General features: G+C 33.1%; 4 protein-coding genes across 5 annotated transcripts; 2 read left to right on the plus strand and 2 right to left on the minus strand.

Annotated features, from left to right (window-relative positions):
- Positions 1-3,852: 3,852 nt before the first annotated feature.
- LOC21403818 (putative uncharacterized protein DDB_G0281733) lies at positions 3,853-5,100 on the plus strand. The gene has a single exon (XM_010091256.1). It carries the CDS (start codon positions 3,853-3,855, stop codon positions 5,098-5,100), a length of 1,248 nt encoding a protein of 415 aa, XP_010089558.1.
- A 1,689-nt stretch (positions 5,101-6,789) lies between these two features.
- On the minus strand, positions 6,790-11,774 carry LOC21403819 (SNF1-related protein kinase catalytic subunit alpha KIN10). Of its 2 annotated transcripts, none has more exons than XM_024161119.1 (11): positions 11,630-11,774; positions 10,538-10,737; positions 10,070-10,254; positions 9,792-9,974; positions 9,534-9,665; positions 8,929-9,114; positions 8,524-8,616; positions 8,370-8,453; positions 7,968-8,108; positions 7,383-7,616; positions 6,790-7,173 (listed from the first exon to the last, which is right to left on the minus strand). In XM_024161119.1, the coding sequence occupies exons 2-11, from the start codon at positions 10,725-10,727 to the stop codon at positions 7,060-7,062; spliced, it is 1,542 nt and encodes a 513-aa protein (XP_024016887.1). In that variant the 5' UTR covers positions 10,728-10,737; positions 11,630-11,774; the 3' UTR covers positions 6,790-7,059. The 2 variants fall into 2 exon arrangements, with proteins under 2 accessions (XP_024016887.1, XP_024016886.1); XM_024161118.1 differs by having other exon boundaries at positions 11,616-11,774.
- Positions 11,775-17,342: 5,568 nt separating this feature from the next.
- Positions 17,343-20,092, minus strand: LOC112090270 (transmembrane protein 230). The gene is made up of 3 exons (XM_024161149.1): positions 19,932-20,092; positions 19,081-19,375; positions 17,343-17,767 (listed from the first exon to the last, which is right to left on the minus strand). Exons 2-3 carry the CDS (start codon positions 19,346-19,348, stop codon positions 17,688-17,690), a joined length of 348 nt encoding a protein of 115 aa, XP_024016917.1. The 5' UTR covers positions 19,349-19,375; positions 19,932-20,092; the 3' UTR covers positions 17,343-17,687.
- Positions 20,093-21,443: 1,351 nt separating this feature from the next.
- LOC21403821 lies at positions 21,444-23,007 on the plus strand. The gene is made up of 2 exons (XM_010091259.2): positions 21,444-22,483; positions 22,933-23,007. The coding sequence occupies exon 1, from the start codon at positions 21,576-21,578 to the stop codon at positions 22,449-22,451; it is 876 nt and encodes a 291-aa protein (XP_010089561.1). The 5' UTR covers positions 21,444-21,575; the 3' UTR covers positions 22,452-22,483; positions 22,933-23,007.
- The last annotated feature ends 9 nt before the right edge of the window (positions 23,008-23,016 follow it).

Genomic DNA, 23,016 nt, shown 5'->3' on the forward strand with positions numbered 1-23,016 from the left:
TTTAAAAAAAAAAAAAAAAAAAAAAAAAAAAAAAAAAAGAAGCTTCATGAGACAAAAATAACAGCGAAATTAAATTTATAAGCAATAATAATATTAGAATAAAGTTTATAAAATCTTATTAGCAGTTTTGGTACAAGTTTCAAAATTTTCTTAGAATAGTTTTCTTGAAAGGCCATATTTCGTCATCTCGTCTTCAAAGTCTTTCTTAGAAGCAATTTTTGGACTCAAGAAGTAGAGAACTACTTCTAGGAAGCAATGCCGAACAGGCTATGGTTGTCCTAGCTCCTAATCCCAGCTTTTGTAAAGAAGGATTTTACAAATGGATAGCTATATGTTGAAGAAATGTTCAGCGTACTAAGTTTGTCAATGAATTTCTTGACACAACTTAGTCATGCTGGGTTTACAAACATGAATTAATCTAGAAGTGTATATTCTAAGGAATCAAAGCGCATTTTGCTCTAGGCCTGCACTTTCAAAACATGGAAAAGAGAACTTCATCAGAAACTATCTTGTTCAATAGGTTTCCTAAGTTTTGGAACCAGTCTAGTTTGACAAAATCATTTATCACTCATTATTTTTTTCTGTTTATTTTTTGTTATACTTTGCCATTCTATTACTCATTTTTATTCTTATCTAAATCTGAAAATATAATAGTAAATACTGTTTAACAACTGTCTTTTTTATTAATTATTTTTTTTAAAAAAAATTCAGTGTGCATAAATTCTGTTAAAGGTTTAAGAAGCTATGCTTGAATCTAGACGACATATGGCGTCTGATTAATCCCTTACTTTGAGGGAAGCTTCTTTGTTGAAAAACTTTTCAATTTTACTCATCTGAAAATGGTATTGTAATATCTGAATACAGTTTTTGTTATAGTTTCCTTCTTGTCTTTGCATTGCCAACTAACTAAGTTTAATGTTGCACTGGACCTCCACGTGGAGTCTCCAGAATGGCCATTGACAGGTTCCTACGATGACAAAATTCAAAGTTTTCTCAAGTATTTTTATTCTCTTCACTTTAATAATGTTAAGAATAATCGAATAATATACTCAGCAGAGAAGAAAAATGTGGCAAATAATTTTTTTATGGTTTAAATTTTTATTATAAAATTAGAAAAATAGAAAAGGTGCCATTCTAGACTAGTGTTCACGCTAGTAGTATTATGATCACTTTCAAATGTATGCTGCTGCTGACCTTTAATACCAAAGTCCAAACAGAAAGTAATTGAAAAACCTCATGCTGACCTATGGCTCTCTTCATCTCATATTTAATTATATACATACAATGATATAAGCGTTATTTATTTAAGTATAAAAAGTATTTTATTTGGAATTGGAATGGTTAATTTCAAGGGAGAGTAAAAACCAACCAAAGAAATGCTGAGTAGAAAGATTATCAGCGTTATTACTTATTTGTCTCTTTTTCAACCAAAAAAATCTTATTTGTCTCTTCTTTTGTTATAACTGCCGTTAGAATCTCTACAAGTTTTGCTTCTGTTATTCTTTTTTTTTTTTTCATTTTTAGTTTGTTGCTTTTGTTCTGTCATAAGTGGATAAACATTTTAACTTTGTCTTCCATAATGTTGTGTTCTATCCACCATTTTCCTAGTTTTGAGATCTTGTACTCCTCATATTTCTTTGGGAAGTCATAAGCTCATAAATTTGATACTAGAAGCTTCCCTATTAATATAGTCAACTTATGATTGTTACATCTGGTTAAAATGTAGAGCAAACAATAAACAATTTTTACTATAAAACTTACGGCTGAAAACCGAATCTTTACGGCAGTTCATTTTTTAAGTCCTACCAATGTAACTTTTCTGTGCTTGTTCAATGGTGAATGAAGAACGTTACATCCGGTTAAAATGCATAGCAAACAATAAACAATTTTTACTATAAAACTTACGGCTGAAAACAGAATCTTTACGGCAGTTCATTTTTGAAGTCCTACCAATGTAACTTTTCTGTGCTTGTTCAATGGTGAATGAAGAAATATACTGCAAAACTCAAACTCAACGAGCTAAATAAAATAAGAATATTCCTTCCTTATATTGCGTAGGAACTAGAGCGAATTTCAATAATTTGAGAAAAAGTCTAAGAATGTCACTGTCTGAACCTTTTTGGGGTGACGATAATAAATCAAGAGAGAGATTATGACAAATAAGATAATTAATGGAGCTTCAATAACAAGTGGATTAAAATATGATTTTGAAATTAAAAAGAAAAAAAATTCAGCAGATCATATAATTAAAATATTTCTTAGCGCCATATTATTGGTCTGGATATTCTCATTGTAGGGCTTTGGAAAAACCGTTTTTCTTGCCTTGTCGCTGAAGACAACTGCAAAACGAAAAAGAACTATTTTTGGTTTGATCATCCGAGGCAATTTATTTAATCTTATTTATGAGATGAAAGGGACTTGTTCAGTATAATTTTTTTATGTAAAACAGTACAAGATTTTTTGCCTCTTAAAAAAATGGCTTTGTTTTATGTAGGACAAGAAAGAGATATAGTACTTGGATATAAAAAGTTCATTTCTTTTCAAGATTTATAACCGCTGCCTTTACATTGGGGTATCTTGAGAAGATTTATACTCTGCCGTAATGTACTTTCTAAACTTTAAATCTAGCTAAAATCACATTAAAATAAAAAAACATGCAAAACTGATAAAATCTAATACTAATATGATGGTTCAAAACAAAGCTTTACCGATAAAGTAAGCAAAAGTCTCATACTAATTTATTGCCAAAAGCAAGATTTTAACATGTTTACAAATAATCATACATCATCATTCCAACTTTAGCAAAGTTTCTCTCAAATATGCGATCCTAGTTTGACAAAAACATCTAACTTCTTAAAATAACATGCGTGAATGCATACACTTTTGTCCACTTTTTCGAAACACATAATTTTTGGGGTCTCTAAAAGGAATACCAAACTGGCTTAACATACTTTGTTGTTTTTCCCCTTCAATTTGATATGTAAGTATATAAAGTCATAACTCATAACTTCACTCCATAGAGAAAAATAGGATTTTCCATTTGTAATGTTTATTAATTGATATCTTGATGATGATGAGATAGATGTTGAAATGGTCATGCAAATAGAAGACTGCACTATCTTTCTGCAGCATCCGAAAAGTAAATAACAAGTCCTTGTTTTGTTTTACTTCTTGGGTAATCAATCATTTTGGTTGCTTATACCAATGACATGTGTTTCCATCCCATGTGAAGATACAATGAAAAAGGTACAATATGTACTTTTCAGTTTCCTCCCATAGCGATGAGTTCAATGCTTCCACGTCCTTTGTGCTAACCAAAAGAAAAATAAAAAATAAATTACAACTATGGTTTATTTACTCATAAAGATAATTGCCACAAGAGAGATCATAAAACCATGAAAAGAATATTAGACAAAAAGAAGTAATGACTCATTCAGGCTAGCATTTCCATGTTAATATTATTTTTTTCTCTAAAAAAAAAAAAAAAACTATTGTTTTGTTCTGGACATCTTTGGCCAGGTCAAAGCAACATTAATTTAATTTGCTTAACTCCATATGGCAAATGAAGCCGAAATTAAAAAGAAACAAAGAAATGAGAACAATTGCTTTGCAGTAGACCTTTTCAAAGCTGCATTTTAATTTGACATGATCTTCATTCGCCTCCATATAAATATACATGCCAACAGAACCAGCTGGTCCACAACATCTAAACCTTCCAAGTACTACTTTACCATCTTCAGACAAACAAAAAAGAAAACACTCAAAAACTCTCAAGTGATCTACTAAAGATTAAGGAAGAACCTCGAAAAAGAAACAAAGTTACAAAAGTTGAGAATACCAAAAGAAAGAGATATGGCAAGGAAGAGAAAAGCTGCTAGTGAAGGAGTGGAAGACAAGAGTTCAAGTGAGGGAAACATGGCTTGGGATGACATGGTGAAGGAAGCTGCTGCAGCCGCTGCACTAGGCGGAGCACGAAGAGCTCGAAAGCGCTTTGTTGGGGTGCGGCAAAGGCCATCAGGCAGATGGGTGGCTGAGATCAAGGACACAATACAAAAGATAAGAGTTTGGTTAGGCACATTTGACACAGCTGAGGAAGCAGCCAGGGCCTATGACGAGGCTGCTTGCCTGCTCCGCGGAGCCAACACTCGCACAAACTTCTGGCCTTGTTCGTCGTCATCTTCTTCGTCCCCGGCTCTTCCTTCAAAGATCACAAACCTTCTTCTTCAGAGGCTCAAAGCAAGAAACAACAGCCTCAACACTAGTTCTGCTGTTTCACCTCCTTCTTCTTTTCCCGTCGAACATCAGCAATATCAACATGATGCAGAGGAGGAACCAATGGACTTCTCAGACACCCAATTCACAGATTTCCTCAATGATCCAGAAGATTACACCATAAGCAACAATGACATGATTGGCAATAACAACATTAGTGCAGCCACCATAGACGACATGACATCAAGCTTTGAGTCATGTTTGACTCAGAGGGAAGGCTGCAGAGGGAGAGAAGCCGATTTGGAGTACAATTTTAGCGATGGGTCAGGGCCGAGTTCGAGTGTGGAGTACGGAAATTCTCACGGAGAAGAAGATGATGGAGAGGAACAAGGAACTGACCTGAGGGACTTGGACTTCCAGTTTGTGGATGATGTTAAATCATCTTGTTACTATTCTCCTTTCGAGATTGCTGAAGAGATAGAGGAGCCGATAATGGAGCCCGAGGCCTATTCGGACGAGCCTTCTATGCTTAGAGCTGCCATGAAGAGGATGAAATATGAGAGGAAATTCTCGGCCTCGCTCTATGCCTTCAACGGAATACCTGAGTGCTTGAAGCTGAAGATTGGAGCAGCGAATGTGAATGGAAGATCAGGAAGGTCTGACCAACTAATTAGGAACCTGCAAAATGCTTGTAACAACAACAACAACAACAACAACACAGAGAACAACAAAGACGAGATGGCAAAGAAAGAAGATGTGAAAGTGAGAGAGGAAGACGACCGCAAAACATCTAATGATGCGGGGTCTTCTTCCTCTACTTTTGGCACTGATGGTGAACTGTCCCTTTGGAGCTCACTTGATCTTCCACCCATCTGCTTTGTTAACTGATTCATCTTTAACATCCCATTTTTCCAATTCATGTCAAGACTTTAGATTTCATAATTATTTTTACAATGCTAATCCTTAATATATATATATATATATATATATATGTTAAGCAAATAAGAAATTCCATTGCTTTCTTTTTTTAACTTTTGTTCGTCATGTAATGTTAATGCCATGAATGGGTGATGAATGTTGTTGCACACCGAACGCTTTGACTTGTTGAAAGTAGATGGCCCAGCAATAGTAAAGCCCATTTAATTTACTGATTTGAGTTTTTAATTAAGAGAAAGAGGGAAATAGATCAAGATTTGAGATGAATTAAAATTAATGAGTCAATAGTTTATATAAGTTAATAAATAGGTAAAATTACTGTTTTTGTCCATAACTTGTCTGGTTATGAACCATAACTTGAGAGAGAAAGAGGAAAATAGATCAAGATTTGAGATGAATTAAAATTAATGAGTCAATAGTTTATATAAGTTAATAAATAGGCAAAATTACTGTTTTTGTCCATAACTTGTCTGGTTATGAACCATAACTTGACAAGTTATTGTCCATAATTGTCCATAACTTGTCTGGCTATGAACCATAACTTGACGAGTTTGTCCATAACTTATCTGGTTATGAACTATAACTTGACAAATTATGACCTATTAATTTCTATAACTAAAAATTGACCTATATACTTTCTTAAACTTTTCATATTGACCTATTTTTTACTATTTTCCTTTTTAATTTGAGTTGAAATGTAATTTTATGTGAGAGCTTTTTACTGTAGCAAAAAAGTTAGATGTGAATGTTTCTGAAAACTCTTTAGTGTAGCAAAACTCAAATTCTAAACTCAAATCGGTGAAATGAACGGGGTCTAAGAGATACAAGCGAAGAGATCCCAAGTATTTTTAAAGGAGGATAAATACCAAACGGTTTGAAATGATTTTAAAAATTCCGGCTTAGCCAAGCCTAAGGTAACCTCATTTTTGTATAGTTATCATATGAGCATCATTTCAAAAGGTTGTAATATATGTCAACATTATGCAGTCCTTAGCCAGGTTCATGTTAGTTTGACCCGGTGTCCTCTTCTCGACTGTTTGAATACAGGAAAGTAAATTTGGTAGGCAAGCAAATTCGGTAGTAGGAAACAAGAAATTAGAAATTGATATTTTGGAAATTACAAATAAATTTGGTAGTAGGAAACAAGAAATTAGAAATTGATGTTTTGGAAATTACAAATAAATTCAGTGGTAGGAAACAAGCAATTAGAAATTGATATTTTGGAAATTACAAAATCATGTGGGGAAAATAATTAGGCATAAGTTTTAAGCACGGGTGTCATTCAGTCTTCTGTCAAAAGCACTACTTTGTAAAAATTGAAACTATCTATGAACCATTTAGAAGTTCAAATTTTTAATTCTGACGATTGAAATTTAAATTTTTTATGAGAAAAACTACTGTAGCATAATTAATAATTTGAGTTTGAATATATAAAACAAACGAATCTCTAATTCTTAAAATATCAGATTTATACGAGCATCCATTTCTTTCATGGGAAAGATTTGGCGATGCGTGCGTATACCAATAGCACCCGCTCTGTCCTGTACAAGCGATTTTCTCGCTCACTCAAACCGCAAGTCTGCAACGAAAGTTACAACTACTATAACTTATAAAGATGCAAAGAAACTTTCAAAGGGTTAATTCTGTATATAGCAGGAATTCAGTTTCAGAAAACCCAGAAAAATATTGGGGCAAGAGCAAACAGACATAACCCTTGACCGAGTAATTTAGCTAGTACTATTGTCAAAGATCAGTTCGAAGTTCGAACGACTATTACCATATAAAACCGGTAATAACAATAAGAAAAGGACCCAAAACCAAAGGATAGATTATATACACTGCAATATCTTTTTTTGATTATTCACATCGGTAGCAGTAGTTTCCACTATCTAAGAAATCGTCTCCGCTACATCATAGGACCCGCAGTTGCGCAAGGAAAGCGGCACAAAGATCCAAGAACAGAAACTGTGGTCCCTGGACCCGCTGCAGATCGAGCAGATACTTCTCTTCCCTAGTCTTGTAAAGCTGTGAAGACCAATAGTCAGCATTATATTAGCATTTCAGTTGGGCCTATTAGATCGAGTAAATCAACACAATAGTAGTTTTCCATTATCCAAGTTTTATTTCCAGATGCACCAAGAACGACAAAATTATCCCAAGACAAAGATTGTAATTAGTCCATAAGACGAGATATAGAAATTACAGGAACAAAAGCAACGTAGCAGAAACATTACCTGAACTTCAAACTTGACCACATTGGGTTGTTTCACACTACCATCTGTTTCGATGATGGAGGAATTATCCCCAAAGTAGTGATTACTGTGCCCAGCATTGTTAATCATTTCGTCATGGTGTCCAGGAACCCACCTACACTTCATGTTATAATGCCCTATCTTTTTCCAACCCACACGCAATTCTTGCAGAGCTTTTAAGACTTCCGTCATTATTTCACGAGGATGGGCTCGAGACTGTCAAAATGAAAGCAAATTATATAAGCAGTGAAAAACATTTTGCTTTTGCTTTTATCAAGCCATTATAACCCAGAACTGCCGTGTATATCCTGTGCCCTCCACGAAACTCAACATGAGTCCTTAGATCTATCTATTGATGGAATTAACTCCTTAGACCTATCAACAGATGGATTTAACTTATTGTTCTACAAATAAAAACATTAATCTACTCTTTAAGTAGCCAGGAAGGAGATAGAAGCTGTGACCTTTTGTGCCAAAAAGTCAAATCCCGTAACATACCATAGCAAGTTGGCATCCTACTCCTAAGTCTACTTTAATAATTACTAAAAAAACTAGATAAAACTTTACCTGAAGTCCAAGAGCCCATTTTCTTTCGACGGGAAACTGTGGTCTCAGAGCCGTCCCTTGATAATCCATATAACCTTGAAGCCGATGCCCCACCGGTGAAGAAGCAGGCTCACTCGGATGCATTCGATTGAAACCCCCTTCCTATCAACATAAAATACAAGTCTTACTCAAAATGACTCCAAAGAGGTCAACAATATGCATACTACACGAGTTTAGCAGTAATCCCTCAAAGGGACTAGTCCCTCATACGTGGATGCCTAACTTTATAGTTAAACATGAGCATCAGCATAACTTTTATTCCATTTAAATAGTCCAAGAATGAAAAAAGCAGGCAATAGAAAAAGTAAAAAGTAACCTTATCAAGAAAAAGTTCAATAAAAAAAATAACAGAGAAGAACATACCATAGTTTCCTGAAATTCAGCCCCCAGATAGCCACTGGAGACGCGGAACCGATTGTCCAATAGCAAATAGTATGCAACAGTACCCTGAAATAAGTTGCAAGCAATGAGACAAAAGTTTGGAAACATATTATAAATTAGTTTCAAAGGTCCAAACCTCATTTTGTACTCTGTTGCGAAGAGATTCAATCAGTTGGTTCCTGTCAAATCCCACCATCTTAACCACCTCCTGAAGGATATCTTCATCAATCTGCATGAAGCATGGAAATGATTGAAAAGACGAGATACGAGAATGACCGATATAGAAAGCAGAATTTATCTACAAGAGAACAGAGTCATAAGCATTAGGTCTGAATTAAAAGTCAACGTAAATAAAGCCTATAGAAATTATATACCAAAGAAAAAGGTTGTGTAATAAAAAATTGGGAATTGCTAACTTTCATTAAGAGTGTATTGGCAATATACACAGACAGACACAAATATATAGCAAAAATGTATATCACATATGTCCGATATCAAAGAAAATCAAAACTGCAATTGACATTGTAAGCCCATGTCAAACCTTCTTTGCTTGCTGCACAGTGTCTGGTGGGGGCACAGCTAAATAACGAGGAAGATGAGCCTGGAACCATGGATGCTGGCGAATCTCAGGAATGGTCATTCTCTTCATTGGATCAACCACAAGCATTCTTGGGATCAGGTCTCTTGCACCTTGTGATAAATGACTCGGTAAAGTGTATATCCCACCCTGAAGACATATTATGTAGGTTCAGTTGACAATCAAACTCCATAAATATACAGCAGAGATGAAATTAATCAGCAATGGACAGAGAGGAAAATAATAAAATAAAAAATAAAAGGTAGAAAATAAAGTGTTCTCGACTTGGGACAAAAGAATGGGAAGATGGACGTATACAAAACAAATCTACAGAGAAACAAAGAAAAGGTTCATAACTCTAGAAGTCGTCCGAATAAGTAAATTCATTCCATGAGTAGATGCTAATCAGGGTGAAAAGGACTGTCATTCATGAACTACCAAGTATTAACTACTAATCACTCAGATTAATTTGCGGCTCACTGTTAACCACAGAATTCTACTATCATTTACAGATTATATGAGCCGATATAACAAATTCAATCATAATAGATCTAGACATCTAGCAATACCTTTATTTTCTTAAATAAGTTGGGGATGTTTTCATCGTCAAAGGGAAGGGTGCCACAAAGAAGGGCGTACAATATAACACCACAGCTCCAGACATCTACTTCGGGCCCAGCATACAATTTCCCTGATATAACCTAACAAATGACACAAAACGTTACTTTGGAGACTCAATGAAGATAAAATCAAATTTAATAAAATCAAATTTCCTACTAAATAAAACTTAAAACACCTTTCCAATCATAACACCAGAAATTACATACCTCTGGTGCGGCATAGTTTGGGCTTCCGCAACTAGTCTTCAGAAAATGACCATCACGCATAATATTGCTCAGACCAAAATCAGCAATCTTCACATTGCATCTGGAATCCAAAAGCAAATTCTCAGGCTTAAGGTCTCTATGAACCACCATATTTCTGTGGCAGTACTCCACGCCAGAAATTATCTGTGTCATGCAAATGATCGAGCTATTATAACTCATTCAGAGATGAGGAAATAAATGCCACGTGAAATCTATAATAGAAAACTACTCATAATTACCTGCTGAAAAAAGTTACGAGCTTCATCCTCCTGCAGCCTACCTTTCTCCACAATATAGTCAAAAAGCTCTCCAGACTTGACATACTCCATCACAACAAAAATGTCTGTAGGTGTTTCTATGACCTCATATAGTCGGATAATGTGGGGGTGCATAAACAGTCTTAATATTTTAATTTCCCTCCGCACTGCACAATATTTCCGGTAAAAAGAATGAAAAGGAAAACAAATAAGCCACTTACGATCAACTAAACCAGATACACAAACATAAGAAAAACAACAAAAAAATTTACACCCCCCCACCCCGCCAAAAAAAAAAGAAAAAAAAAAAAAGAAACATCAAAACCAGACATTATTTGGTTCAAGAAGAAAAACCAAGACCCAATCATGAACGTGTCATACAGACTGGACCACCATCTAAGAAAACGAGAAGGTCACCTTGTTCTTCCTTTTGCTTAAGATTAGTCTAACCTTTTTCTTCCATTTCCATGTTCTTGATCTTGCGCCGGTTAAGAATCTTGATAGCCACTTTGTGACCGGTCAATGCATGCTCTGCAATTTTGACTTTACCAAAAGATCCAATACCAAGTGTTTTCCCAAGCTTGTAATTTTGTAACATCATATCAACATTCCCACCACCTCGGGTACTTGATCCATCCATTTTTTATAACCTAAAGGCATAATCATTAAATTCAGATCAACATAAATAGAATGTGTAATCACTGCATATACTATATATATAGACATGATTGTAGAAGACCCAAAAAATAGAATTCACAAAAACGCGTTCATCATATAAGGGATTTAGTACAAGAATTATAAAATTGAAAAGGGCATCTCAAGTAACAAACTTTTTACAGCAAAAATACCGGGAAAAAAAATTGGAATAATTTTGGGAATTTACAGAAAACATACTAAAGCCATGCTTGTGGCACAAGATGTTAAAATGAGGGGGACAAAAAAAGCAAATGAAGCACACACACATGCACAAACAAACATGAATCCAAAGACAAACAAGATTTGTGTATGTTTCACCCTTTTTAGGGGAAAAAAGAAGAAGCGGAAGAAGAATAAGAAGAATAAAAGTTTCGATTCAAAGAATTCTTTTGAGCTTTAGATTGTTCGTCTCACAGACCGCGTAAATATGCAAACTTTAATTTCGCGCTTATCAATTTCTCTTTGAATCATTAAACTCGTGTTCTTTCAGGATCTACAAAGTCCCATACCTCAAAATTTGCATGGCCGCTTTCTTTCTAATGACTTTACACCACCAACAGTGTAAGGTAAATCACTTTCTTAAAATAAAAAATAAAAATAAAAAGCCACAACCATCGTACAAAAACCAAAGCCTAAAAAGAAGAAATCAATGCAAAAAATCTTCAGATTAGTATCGTTTAGAAGCAAGAGAACATATGAGATTCGGCACCCAAAAAAGAAGTGAAAACTTGATATTTCGATCAGAAATTTCGACCGCGATAACAGATTAGATTCGTACAGATCTGAAAAAGAGAAACCAAAAGGAAAAAATTACGGCAGTTAAAAGCCTAACCAGAAGCAAATTACGCGAATTTGTGGTCACCGGAGACGAAGCGAAACGGCGGAAGGCGACAGCGATTTGGTGCTCTAACTTCTTCTCCTTCTCTCCTCCCAAGCCTCTCTCTCTAGCACTCTCTCTCTCTCTCTCTTATCAGACGTTGATCTTCGAAGGATTAATTTCGTAAATGCCCCTGACGAATCTACTATATTTTTAAATGCCCCTTAATTTTTTTAAACAAGAGTTCCTTTATTCCACTTATTTCGAGTTTAAAATTAAAATTTTATTATAATAAAAAAATTTTATAAATAATTATATTTAATTACGGCTGATATGAAAAACTGATCAATTTATCCCTTTAATCCACTTCCGTTTATAATATTATTTGATTCGTTGGCATGCTATAAGAGTTTAATTACAAATATTAAATTCTAATTATATATCAACAAAAGATTAACTATTACAAAAATAATGAAAAAAGGAATAAAAAAACCTTAACATTAAAAAAGAAAAACAAAACAAAAAACAAAAAGAGAAATCTCTAATCATCGTCTCCAACCTCAGGCCCATTCTTAACCAGAAACAATCCATGACAAAAAAAAAACCCCTTCACTATGGAAAGCACAGCCCTCAAAAACAATGATCCAAAAACAAAACCCCTTCACATATTCAAGAACACCATAAAAGAATCAGTACAAACGCCTCTTATTCATTAGAATCCATGATCCAAAATCCTAATATTCACAATATTCAAGACTTCATCTGAATGTTCAAATTTATCAGTAGCAAAGTCCAAATTTGATAATGGGACTAAGAAAGATGGCTCGTCGCGAATCAATCGCCAGCCCATGGCAAAGTCCATCGCTAGCCTCATGCCGGCGAGGAGTGGGGGAAGGGGGCTTCGGCGATCCAGGGTTCTGCTGCGCAGGGCTGCTCTAGAGTGGCAAGAAGGGAGGTGCATGAGGTTTGGCCGGATTGCGAGGCCGTGGTGGAGGTAGGCTTGACGGCAAGGTGAGAAGGGAGATTTTGAAAATTTATATACAATCATTGTTTTGGCATTTAAGAAATGGATGTGCTTGATTGAAGCTGAAAGAAAAACATGGATTGTGTTATTAGATTCTTGGTGAAAATAGAACATAGAAATTTAAAAGCAATGCTTGGTTCGGTGATGAGAGCAGCTAAAAGTATTTGCTTTTTTTTTTTTTTTTTTTTTTTTTTTTTTTTTTTTTAGAAAATGTTAAGTTTTTTTTTTTTTAAATTAATTGTTTTTTGAATATTTTGTTCATAATTATGCTTTGATATTTTAATATTAGTGCCAAGTGAGCATTTCTGTTAAGTTCATAGACGAAATTAGACGAAAAGGCATCTGTAAAATTAATCCATCTTCGAACACAACGTCCTCATATTGTTATTGCATCCTTCTAATTTCTTTTTTCTTTTTCTTTTTTTTTTTTGTTTTTGAGAAAGGATCTAGTTTCCTTTTTCTGATATTGTATTTTCTTTTTGTACTATTTTTGTAATTTTATAACTGAGGATAAGAAATTCCACGCCAGGGACAGCTTCATTCGCGTTGGAGATTTTGTATTGGAGGGGAAAAATATGCTGAATTCCAAAACTGATGCGCACCATTAACGATGACAAACTGAAATGCTGATTCAACTATTAATATTCAATTGAAATATGCCACGAAGAACAATATAGCATTGTTTATTGTAATATTTCTATCTTTTTCAAATTAAATTAGGTAAAGAGCTGTGAAAACTATGGAATGTCAACTGAATAACGGAAAATTTATTTAGCGAATTTAGGTCTCATTCACTTCGTAGATTTAAGTTTTTAATTTAAATTAAAATGACATTTTATGAGAATTTTTTATTATAATAAAAAAAATGTGATATTTTTTAAAAAATTTTTACTGTAAAAATTTAAAATTAAAAAAATTTTTTATTATAATAAAAAAAATGTGATATTTTTTAAAAAAATTTTACTGTAAAAATTTAAAATTAAAAATTTAAATCGATAAAATGAACAAACATTTAAAAAATTACAAAAGGTGATGAAAGATTGCGCGGTAACGGAAAGTTGCGTAAAGAATTAAAGTACCGGAGAATAAGTTATTTAATAAGACAAACTGAAACACCAATTCAGCTATTAATATTCAATTGAAATTTGTCATGTAGAACAATATAACATTTAATATTGTAATATTTCTATCTTTTCCAAATTAAATTACCATAATATTTTTCCATTTAGATATTTATAATTAGTCCCAAAATTACAAAAATAATAATAATAATCGACCAACGAAAACTTTCTATAAGATGTTTAAACATGTAAAGAAACTAAACATAATGAAAATTTTCAAAAAAAAAGCTAATGATAATTGATAGATTATGCAATAAATTAAAGTTAATTTTAGAAAATTAACATAAAGTTTGTGAAAGAATTATTTTTTTTTTGGTTGAACTTGCGAAACAATTAATTAGTGAAGCATACGCTGTTCAATGAGATAATTGATTTATAAAATTACGAAAAATTATAGAAATTTAATCGATGAACGAAAAAATTTATCTAAGAAGTTTAAACAAGTATAGAAACTAAACAAAATGAAATTTTTTGAAAAGTTAATGATAGTTTACGCAATATATTACAGGTAATTTTAGAAAATTAACAAACAAACTTGCGAAAGAATTAATTAGTGTATTCCATGAGATAATTGATTCAAAAATTTACATTTAATCAAAATTTGCCACGTAGAACAATGTAGCATGTCTTATTGAACTTTTTCTACCTTTGCCGAATCAATTTAACGTAATATTTTCCATTCAGATCTTTATGGTTATCCCCAAAATTTTCATAACTTTTTAGCTGAACTAATTTAAGTTGGCCAAATGTTTTTAAATGGTCTATTTCTTAAAAAAAAAAAAAAAAAAAAAACGTAAATATTTGTTTCATCACCAGAGAACCCCTTTTTCACATCCTATAAAATCATTTAAACTCTAATAGACAAGTTGTTTAAAAAAAAAAAGTTATATGAAGTTAATGAAAAATTACATAAAGATTTTAAATAAACACGGAAAGTTAACAAAAGAAGTCATTAACAAATGACTGAGGCAATTGGTATAAATTTGTCACGTAAAACAATAAAGCATCACATATTAACATTTCATTCGTATTTGCCTTGTCAATGTATAGTCAGTTTTCCATTTAAATGTCCATGACTTTCAAAACTTTGAAGCAGAAAAGTTCAAGTCGCCAAAACATTAGTCTTTTTTTTTTTTTCATTTTGGTTAATCCTAATAGTTATGTTTTTGGACGAGTTTTTCGAGTTTTATTTATTTTCTTCTCGCAATCCAACTATACCACGGAGCTTGGTTCGAACTCCTCCTGCTTCTGCCATATTTGTCAATATCTTAAAAACCAAGGCCTAAGGATTTCTTTCCCAAAACGAAATTGTTTCTAATGTCGGCATAAGTATATTTATTTGGCAACTGAAATTAAGAAGTTGAGTTGTATATGTGTAAAAAAATGACAAAAATTTGAATTTAAATTTTTATGAGAAAAAACGCTATAATAATAGAATTTGAGTTGTGAGTTGTAAATAAATATAAACAATTATTAGGAAACTTGTATTTTTTATTTTTTATTTTTTTCCCGTAAACTTGTGGAAATTTGTTTCGATAAGATCTGAAAATTAAATTCACCCAACATTTAGACAACTTGCACTTTTTTTTCCCTTTTTTCTATAAACTTAGGGAAATATAAAACTCTTTAGAGGAACAAAAGGAAAAAATTTGAGAAAATGAGATAAATACCCCCTTTAAATGTATGGGTCTTAAATTTTTCTCTTTACACTTGATTAATACCCTTTAATTAAAGAATTATATTAGTAAAAAATGTATTAATTAAGAGAAAAAGGTAAAAATCTTAAAACATTACATTTAAATCGTGAGTTTACTTATTTTCTCAAAAAAAATATAAATCTCGTCATTTTGTGATTGTCCTGCCCATTCTCTCATGCTTTACAAAAACACATTATCTTGGCAGGGTTATTGACTTCATTAGTGTTCAACTATAAGCATTGTCATAATTGTTTTTTTTTTTTTTTAAAATAAACTAGTTGAACTCCACGTGCCTTGCACGTAGGGAGTAATTCATGTTTTAAATTTTAATTATCGTATTATTATTAAAAGCATATGACATTTGAATATAAAATTCTAAAATGGAAAAAAAAATAGGGCAAGAAAAAAAATATAAAATTAAATAAGTTTTAAGGCAAAATGAACCACAATGAAAAAGGAAGTTTCACAGCAAAAATATGAAAAGGGGTAAAAGAAAGACCAAAATGTGAACAAATAAGTTTTAGGATAAAAGAAAAAAAAAATTCCAAGACAAAAATGTGAAAAGGGATCAGAAAAGGATTGAAATGAAGAAATAAATAAATTTTAGGGCAAATAGACCAAAACAAAAAAAAAGATAAATTTTCAGGGAAAAATAAAAAAAAAATGAGTCAAAAAAGGATTAAAATAAATAAATTTTAGGATAAAAGGAATCAAAATGAAAAATAAAATAAAATTTATATACTAAAATAAAAAATAATAAAAAAGGACTAAAATGAAGAAATAGATATGTTTTAGAGCAAAAGAGAACCTAACAAAAAAATAAAGTTTCAATGGAAAAATTATTAAAAAAAGATAAAAAAGAGCCAACGTGAAGAAATAAATAAGTTTAAGGTAAAAAAACCGAAAGAAAAATGAAGTTTCTGGATAAAATTAAAAGAGGGAAAAAAAAGAGAAAAAAAAAACCAAAAAAAAAAAAAAACGAGCGTTTCAACCAAAACGCGGTTGAAATATACTGTTCATTGATCGGTATCTATTTACACTTATTAATATGTATAGATCAATTCTTTAACTTTAATATTTTTGACAGTTTCTCTTACCGTAAACTATGATGGATGGTTTGAGTTTAATGGATATGGTGCTAAATATTCTTTTCAATGCCCCTTGACTCGAGAATCCTTGAAAATTATAAAATTTTACTCATCATGTGACCTTTTTTTTTTTTTTTGGTAAAAATTGAATTTACACAATGAACAAGTGAATAGTGTTAAATCTCAAAAATTTATCATCAATTAGACACTTAAAAAAAAAAACACACACACACACAAACACGCACGCACAAATAACAAAAACAAAAAAAGTTCAAGGATTAATCGGTCTAAAACAAAAGTATAACAACTAAACTATCACTTCTTACAAAACTTAAAATAGACAGAGCCATAAACTCTGGGCTGATTTGGTTTCTGCGTTCAATTGTGTCGTTTTGAAACTTTGGGGTTTAAACCAAAAGTTTTGCAAGTTATGTGGGTTTTAACAAACTGGTGAACGGAAGTGTAACAACTATACAGGAATAGAGTCTGGTTTATATATTCAGAATCATGATTCAAAATCATTCTCGTTTTATATATATTTTTTATAAGAGAAAATACTGTAAAGAACCATGAATCATGATTCAGAATCAGGACGAATATATATGAAATAAACGTCCCTTAAAATAACGCCTCAGGAAACTGGTTTTTGCCTGGACTTTGGGCCACTCCTGTCTCCTGGTCTTAGCATACATACGAGTATTTTCTCCCTAAAATTATATTTTAGGTACAAAATACTGTAAAAATGATTGGGTTCAAAGTCTTCTTACTTGAAACGGTTAAACAATAAAGGGCATTCATTTTGAAAGAACAGCTTTCTTCCAAATCAACAAATAGTTTCTTTGCATAAACCAACAACATCACATGTCACAGATTCTCAAATTGCAATATCAGTGATCTGTTCAGTAAAAACTCCCACATAATTTCCCACTTCAGAGCCTGTATAGAGGGCTAAAGCTAAGCAAACGGATTACAAATATGTCACGTGTTTCTACATAAAGATCTTGATGCAAAGCTAAGCAAAACATTGTGTATTATTTGGAGCCAAAACAAAAAAAGAAAGAAAGAAGCAGCAGCAAAACAATGGGTATATACGGGACAGGAGAACAAGCAAACGTACAAGTTACAACGACGAGGGAGTTTACAATAGAAACACATTCCTAATAATCAGGAATGGAAGCAAAGCGATATCCTTGGGCACCTCTCCAGGCATAATACGCAATCCGTGTCTCATAAAAGCCTGCAGACACAAGTTGAGGAACGTGTATGAAATGAACGGCTTAAATAAATTCAGCCATTAAATATAGCTTCGTGTTCCATTTGCACAAACTTTGATAGTAGCTTGGTTAACACCGTATAAAGAAAAAGCTAAACGCGGGTCAACAAGAAAAACACGCCCGCAAGAAACAAGAGCAAGATGCTTTAGTTTGGGCTCTAGATCAGCTGTCTAACCAACACGTTTTACCACATCAATGAACAAGCATGAAAACTTGAATTAAAGAACATTTCAAACTCTTTGTGCGCGTTTGGAACCCTTTTTTAAAACAGTTTTCACATATTTCGAGAAGTAAAAAATAAAAATGAAAATGAAATGACGTTTGTTTAGTAAATATTTTGAAAACGCAAACAGTGAGAATGGTTTTTGTGAAAGAATTAGAAAACAGTTGAAAGTTATTTTCACTTTTCTATTTTCATTTTTTAGTACTTATCAATAATATTATAATATATTAATTAATAAACACAGTTTCACTTTTTTATTATACTCAAAACAATCTCTTAAAAAATCAACTAAACGCAATTTCAGAATCGGTTCCAGAGTGATTTTTAAAACAATCTTATTTTTACTTTTTATCGAAAACAAAATCATTTTAAAACCAATTCCAAACGCACCTTTTAAGTCACATGGCATGATATGGTTGGTTAGACACCATTTTGGACACCAAAATTAGACAGGTGATTCAAGTCCTTTTAGTTCTACCATCCAAAATAGTTATGGATTGATCCTGGTTCATCGAAGATCACAGCAGCGCGGTTGTAGAACATTCTACAGGGATTATGCCAGACAAATATGGTGATATCATGATATTGGTGGTTGTGGTGGAAACCGGTGGCACAGTGACAATATCACTGGTTGCAAAAAGAAATAATTGCAGCAGATATATGATCGTGGTGTTTATGAGGCTGTTTTATTGCTTAACCATTCAAGCGATTAGTTTACTCAAAAAGCCTTCCATCACAAAATTTCCGCGTTCATATGAGATAATGAATGATTACCCATTATCTATAGCTTGTTACGTTTTGATAAGTTACTGTTACATAATTCGGGATTGCTGCGGGTGAAAGAAGCACTAATTTTTACTAATCTAGCCTCTTAAAATAACGGTAAAGGTGCATTAGTGTGCATACAAAGTATTTTTGTGCACTCTACCAAACACGCAACTTGCATCATTTGATGTACACAGTGATCTTAGAGACTCCAAAAACAATACCAAACTAACCCACATTATCTATAGCACAACTGACCAAGAAAAAGAAGGAAAAATGTTTTCATACCTGGAAGAAAGGTGAGAATCCCCAAAGCTAAGAGGCCATAACCTTGGGACCGCTCTCCTCCCATGTGACCAGTAAGAATGAAATACGCAAGGAAGAGAAGGGTTAATCCAAGAAACAGGAGGAAAAGAGCAAGGACGAGGGATTTCCAGGGGATTCTATCGAAGGATTTCGGCGTGTAGTCAAACCGAGGGTCGTATTGCGTCGCATTACCATCATAATCCTCATCATTTCGAAGACGGCTGTATTGAACATTGCGCCTTGTAGCCATGCCCAAGAATGTCAAGTCTTAAACAAACTGATTTAGATCAAGAATCAGACATGTACAAGGCAAAAACAATAATGTAAATAAAAGTAGAAGCCTAAAGGCGCAAGATCAAGAACAAAGTAACACAAAACAACATGTTAGAGCAATGCATATTCAAATAAATCCGAGAATGGAAGTTTAAATACGAAATTCACTTTTGTTTTTCAGAAATTTAGAAAGCAAATTTGACTTGGTTTTGCAGACATCGTAACTAGACTAGAGCAAAAACAAAATACAGTAAAGAAACGAAAAAAAAATCCTCAAACAGTATAATTGTTAAAGTAATCTCAAACTATACAAAACTAAGATTTCTCTCAACTGGTAACTCTGTAGCAAACTAAGGGAAAAAAAATATTCATATGAAGAGAAATATTTTGCGCATCGATCATAAAAGAGAAATAGAAAATAACCATTTTTAGCTAGATCTTTACTAAATTGGTGTTTTGATGCCGATAAATCAGAGAAATATCAGTTTCGTATCTCAATAAGTTTTCCAATTGCTCTGATTATTGAAAGAAAATGGAAAAGAGAAAAAAGGAAATCTCACCTTTGCAATCGCGCCAAACCGCTGAATTAATCGAGAAGACAAAGAAGGTTGATTTTCTCTGACGGTTTCTCGGAACCCAAACAAGAAAATAGGGACAACGGAATTCTTGGGTTGGCTCTCTATCGCTATGACCTGTGAGCTGGTCAGTTCTGGGGGCTGAACTGAAGTACGAAGCGCACAAACGGCGCCGTTGTGGAATAGGCACACGTTGCCCCCTCTAGTAGAGATTTCATAGAAACGACGCCGTTTATAAACAGAACGCCCTCTCTTTTTCTTCTAAAAAGTGAACAGGGATCTTCTCTGGTATGCTAACATACCAATAAATCAAGTTTTTTATCCGTAAGATTTATATAAAATCACGTAAAATAAATAACATAAAAGTTAAAAAGTATGCAGATCTAACGGTTAGAAAAACATAACCTATCAGTACGTCAAGCATACCAGAAAATCTCTCAAATAGAAATCAAGTAGAAGCACTTCTCCATTTCTTTTATTGTTCCCTAACTTGTGAAAATATGTCTAAGAAGCTTTTGTTTATGAAGTAGGTAAATAAAATTGTATCTAGATCATATTCATATCAGACTATACTAATTAGGGAATTTTTCTGGTGTTTTCTATATTTTAGGAGCATCGATGTTCCTTGAATTCTTAAGCTAATTAGTAGGGACTTTTTTTTAGTGTTTTAGAAACACCAGTGTTCCTTGCTTAGCAGCTGTTAAATATGTATTATTTTTTAATTTAATTTGACTTTTGACCATATTTAATATAAATTCGACGACTACTAAGCATAAAATACCAGTGTTCCTAAAATATCAAAAAAAGTCGCAACTAATTAATTTAAAAATTCAAAAAACATTCATATATACAATTTTGTTTTCCGTAAAGAATAATAATAATGGAAAAATAATCTTTGCGAGAAACTGAGAAAAAATATATAACGCATTGAAACCCAAAATAATAGTAATTACTTAGAGGAAAGGTCAAGGAAAAAAAAAACAAAATAAATATATAGAGACTGACATTTGATATTTAAAGAAGTGAATAGATTTTCCATAAGATAAGTATTTGGATAGATTATCACAATTAAAGGAAGAAGAGTTTCCATGGATGATATTTCATAAAATGTCTTACATAAACACTTGTTAAACTTCCTAATGACATACGTGGTCTTTGTGCATCCTCTAAACTTTTATGGGCCCTACTTGATAATTACTCCTTTAAAGCATGAACGCCGTCGAACCAATACAACTATACAAGATAAGTTTGAAGCTTAATCAATTCATCATACTCTACGTGGAAATCTACGTATTACCCACTAAATACTTTTCACATATATTTGGATTAGTCACTTGACAAGGAGGAATATTCACGGCCATCAAAACTAGATTTTCTTTTCTTTGCTTGCGTCACTCCAAGAGAAGTAACGAAGTACAATTCTTATGACCTTTTTACAAAAGAGTGCTGTTTTATCTTCTTGCATATTTAAGCTTTGACGATAAAGAAAGACCTGTATCTTGGCAGTTTTTAGTGCTTAGTTTTTGGTAGTTGAAATTTTGGAAAACTAGGTGAAAGATTTCAATATTTGTCTCTCTCTCTAGTTTCCAAATTCATACATACAAATTCACATATTAAAATCTCCCCAAGATGGTGGAAGAATTCCCGTCCGATCCAATGGAGAGAACAGAAAAAATCATGAGGAAATCAGTCTCAACTTTTCTTAAACATTTTCATTACTTCACCACAACCCCAGTTCTTCTTGTGCTTCCCTTCTCGTCTTCAGTTCTCATCTCGCAGCCCCTTTTCAGCTCTTCTGCCTCGTCAAAATTCAGCTTGTTTTTGAGCCATGACCACTTCTCTCGATCCTTCATTTCTCCCTCAATCTTCGTCATACCCTTTGCTCTCTCCTCTCTTCTCATCGCGAAAGCGTCGGTAATAAATCGCCACAAATTAGCATCTTCTCAAGCAACCTCTCTCTCTTTCTTGTCCCTCTACAGGCCTCTCCTCCTAACACACCTCCTCAACATAATTCTTTGCATCTCCATCCACATAACCTCCACCTTCCTCCTCTTGATAATCATTCATTCCCTTGGCTCTTTCGGATTCTTCACCGCCATTTTCCGAACAGTTTGTGGAATTTTTCTCTATGCCTTTGTGACCAACATAATACTTCTCTGCAACTTGGCTTTGGTTGTGGCAGGAATGGAGAATTGTTCTGGCTGTAAAGCCATATACAGAGCTTACTTGTTGAGAAAGGGAAAGAATTCAATGGCTCTGATCTTTTGGGCTTTCCTTACCAATTTGGGCCTTGCTTCTGTAGAGGCCTTGTTCTGCTTCAGGCTTGTAAGACCTCATCAAAGGCCAAGTCTGTCCATTGCTTTGGAGGGATTGTTGATTGCTTATCTATATTCCATCATAATTGTGCTCGACACAATTGCTTGTTGCTTTTTTATCAAAAGCCGCACACCAGATTCTTCAACAGAGAATGGAAATGGGATTTATAATCAGATTGAGCTTGTTTGAAATTACACAAATGGATTTTCCTCAAAACACAAGTAAGCCACTATATTCATCATTGTCTTGCTCTCTGTTTGGTTTTCTTTCATGTAGTCACCAATCTCTTAACTTCCCTATTCTAAGCAAATGAAAGGGAAAATCAAGAGTAGTTATTTTCCAAGTCACAGTAAATGTGTAACAGCTCATATAAGATTAAAAGTAACTGTAAATAAGAGAGACAAACTCAGCATTATATTGTAGAGTGTTGCACCAAAGATGACTTATTGAAGTAGTCTTTTTTCTTTTTTCCGAGTTATAAGAATAGAGAACGGTGTATTCAGATAAATTTGAAGAGACATTAAATATACATGTGGGATGTGAGTTCTCCATAAAGTGTATTGCATATGCATTTTAGTTACTACATTGGAACTGACTCGAATTTAAGACCTTATCGAAGAGAACCTGCAATCATCACTCCATCAAGTATTGAACAATCATGTGAATGTAGATTGTTCATCAAATCATGGTAGAGTCAGAGGGAGCCACCTCCAAAGAATCAGAAGACACTGAAGAAAGGGCCCATTTTGCAGCT

The sequence above is a fragment of the Morus notabilis genome, unplaced genomic scaffold (genome assembly GCF_000414095.1).
Source record: "Morus notabilis unplaced genomic scaffold, ASM41409v2 Scaffold241, whole genome shotgun sequence".
NCBI classification, from domain to species: domain Eukaryota; kingdom Viridiplantae; phylum Streptophyta; class Magnoliopsida; order Rosales; family Moraceae; genus Morus; species Morus notabilis.